The sequence below is a fragment of the Orycteropus afer genome, unplaced genomic scaffold (assembly GCF_000298275.1).
Source record: "Orycteropus afer afer isolate SDZICR_OR568_19922 unplaced genomic scaffold, OryAfe1.0 scaffold01070, whole genome shotgun sequence".
NCBI classification, from domain to species: domain Eukaryota; kingdom Metazoa; phylum Chordata; class Mammalia; order Tubulidentata; family Orycteropodidae; genus Orycteropus; species Orycteropus afer.
The window spans coordinates 198,715-201,504 of NW_006922657.1; the positions used below are offsets into that span (position 1 = coordinate 198,715).

At 41.6% G+C, this 2,790-nt stretch overlaps 1 protein-coding gene across 1 annotated transcript in view; it reads right to left on the reverse strand.

The window, feature by feature from the left end:
- Positions 1–503: 503 nt before the first annotated feature.
- LOC103212702 (olfactory receptor 18-like) overlaps positions 504–2,790 on the reverse strand; it is an 8,678-nt gene continuing 6,391 nt past the window's right edge. Inside the window, exon 2 of the mRNA XM_007958663.2 lies at positions 504–1,443. Coding sequence (XP_007956854.1) covers positions 504–1,439 — 936 coding nt within the window. The 5' untranslated portion in view covers positions 1,440–1,443. The remainder of the gene's footprint in view (positions 1,444–2,790) is intronic.

Here is a 2,790-nt window from a genome sequence, read left to right on the forward strand (position 1 = left end):
TCTTATACTCAAGACACATGATGTCACAATGAAATCATAATCTACAGTTATGAAACCGAGACATTTTATTAAGTTTCCCATGTGTTTCCCATATGAACCCAAGGTTCAGGACCAGCAACATGAATTCCCAATCATAGGCTGCATATACACTTCTCTTAGACACTAGTCTGGATAAGAGGCAAGTGTTATGGTAAAGGATGAAGATTATAAGTACATAACACTAGAGTGGTGCATTTTACCAAGAAGCTTGGACCATATATGATGATCTGTGGAAGTCTCTGTGGCTATAAGGGGATTTGATCATGCAGATTGACCTATCCCAGAATGCTCCCAAAAGTGTATCAAAGACATAACAAAGGAAGCAAAAGTAAGATATGAACACCTCAGATTGAATTCTATCAGACTTACAAAACTTATATACCCATTGAGGCACGATGTCAGGTTTTAGTATGCTGTGCTTTGTCATATTTTTCAACCCACACATCAAAAACTTTGCACAAGTGTTAATATTTGTCTGTTATGCTGAGAAATCTCCACAGAACATTCTTGATGCCCCTGTTCCTCAGACTGTAGATGAAGGGGTTCAGCATGGGGGTCACCACAGTGTACAGCACTGAGGCCACTACACTCTTCTTTGCAAAAGAAGAGACAGTTGAACTGAGATACACGCCAAACCCTGTTCCATAAAATAAGCAAACAACTGACAGGTGAGAGCCACACGTGGAAAAGGCTTTATATTTCCCCTCTGAAGATGAGACTCTCAGAATGGAGGAAACTATTCGCATATAAGAGAAAATGATCCCTGAGACTGGAACACCACCAAAGATGGCACAGATACAATATACTAATACAATATTGGTGGAGGTGTCAGAACAGGCCAGGTTAAAGAGTTGAGGAAGGTCACAGAAGAAACTAGGGATTTCCACATCTGTGCAGAATGTAACCTGTGACAACAATGAAATCGGCACCTGGGAGTACAAGATGCTAAAGAGGATAGATACTAAAACTACCAAGCCACAGAGGCGAGGGTTCATGATGACTGTGTAGTGCAGAGGGTAACAGATGGCCACAAGTCGGTCATAGGCCATCACAGTGAGGAGCAGACTATCCAGAAATCCAAATAGAAAAAAAAAGGACATTTGTGTTAGGCAGTCCACATAAGTGATGGATTTGCTCTGTGTCTGTATGTTCACCAGCATCTTTGGGACAGTGGTGGAGATGAAACCAATGTCAGCCAGGGACAGGTTGGAGAGGAAGAAGTACATGGGTGTGTGGAGGTGGGGATCTGAGCTGACAGCCAGGAGGATGAGCAGGTTCCCAGAGACAGTGATCAGGTACATGGACAGGAACAACCCAAAGATCAGAGACTGAAGTTCTGGATCCTCAGAAACTCCCAGAAGAATAAATTCTGAGACACCTGTTAGATTCTGTGACTCCATGTACCTTAAGCAGCTTTCGCAAAAGAGAAAAAAGATAAATTAAACAAGTGAACAGGCATCCAGAACAGTGTCTGTATTTTGAACTTAAGAAATTCATAAGTAAATCTTGTAAATTTACAACTGCACACACTTGAGATCTTAATACCCCAGTATCTTCAGCACTATTACTCGGTTGTACTAAATCCAGCTACTGTAAAGCTCTGAGCTCTGTCCTCATTGTTTCTGTGCTGGTCACCTGTCTCCACACACAACGACTGTGGAGGCCCTGGTCTAAAGAATGTTGCTGGCAAAGACATTTAAGCAAATCCATACATGGAACAATGTATCAGCCCCCTATATTAAAACATATTCAATAATACTTATCTTTCTTGTAAGGAAAAATGTCATTTCAATTAAAGGACACTAAGAAACATTTGTAGCTCCAAGAACAATGTTAAGGCGGATGAGTTCCAGTAAGATGGTGGACTAGGCAGAAAGACTGCACAGACCTTCTTCAACAAAGAAAAGGGAAAACAATTAACACAGACAGAAAGATAATCCTGGACCCATGATCCTTGAAGGGAAGGATATAGAAGTGGACTAAACCCCAACTAGCAGAAGAATCTGCAAGAAAATATCACAAAAGGAGACAGACAGAGCTGTGGTCTGGCAGCGATCCTGAGCGATCCTGACGGTATGGTACAGACATCTTGGAGAGTGCTGAGTAGTGATAGAACCCAAGAATTAACCTAAAAATCAGTCCTGCTAGCCAGCGACTGCATGGAGGACTGCTCCAGTGGCTGGAGAATAAATGGAGAAGGTGAAGAGAAACGTGGGCTGAGCTGTAGATTTGCCTGTCTGGAGGTTGCTGCCATTTTGAAAGTTTACAAGTGGCTTGACCATTTTGTATATTTAAACAGACAGCACTCTCACAGATTCCAGGGACTTAAGAACAGGTTCTACTTGCCAGCAACCCCAAGACACTCTGGACCTGCAAGACTGAAAAGGTGCGACATTCCTCATATTACTCTTATACCCCATACCCACTTGGTGAATGGAGGTGTGGCCATCCTCCACTCCCACCTACCTTCTGGGCCTACAGGAACTCCATCCCAGTCTGTGTGCTTGGATGGAGCTTGGGTGCCCTATTCTGTCCTCCACTGATTTTTTTTTCCCTTTTTTAATTTTTTTTTCTTTTTTGCTTTCTTTTACTGGTGATTAGTTTGCTTGTATTTGTCTATTTTAAAACAACTATTATTATTAATACATTTGTCCTTTTTACTATTATTCTTATTCTTCCCCTCCCAGGCCCTAGTTTTCTACTTATTTTTCTTTTCCCTGCTCCTGGTTGAAATTTTTTATTTATTTATTT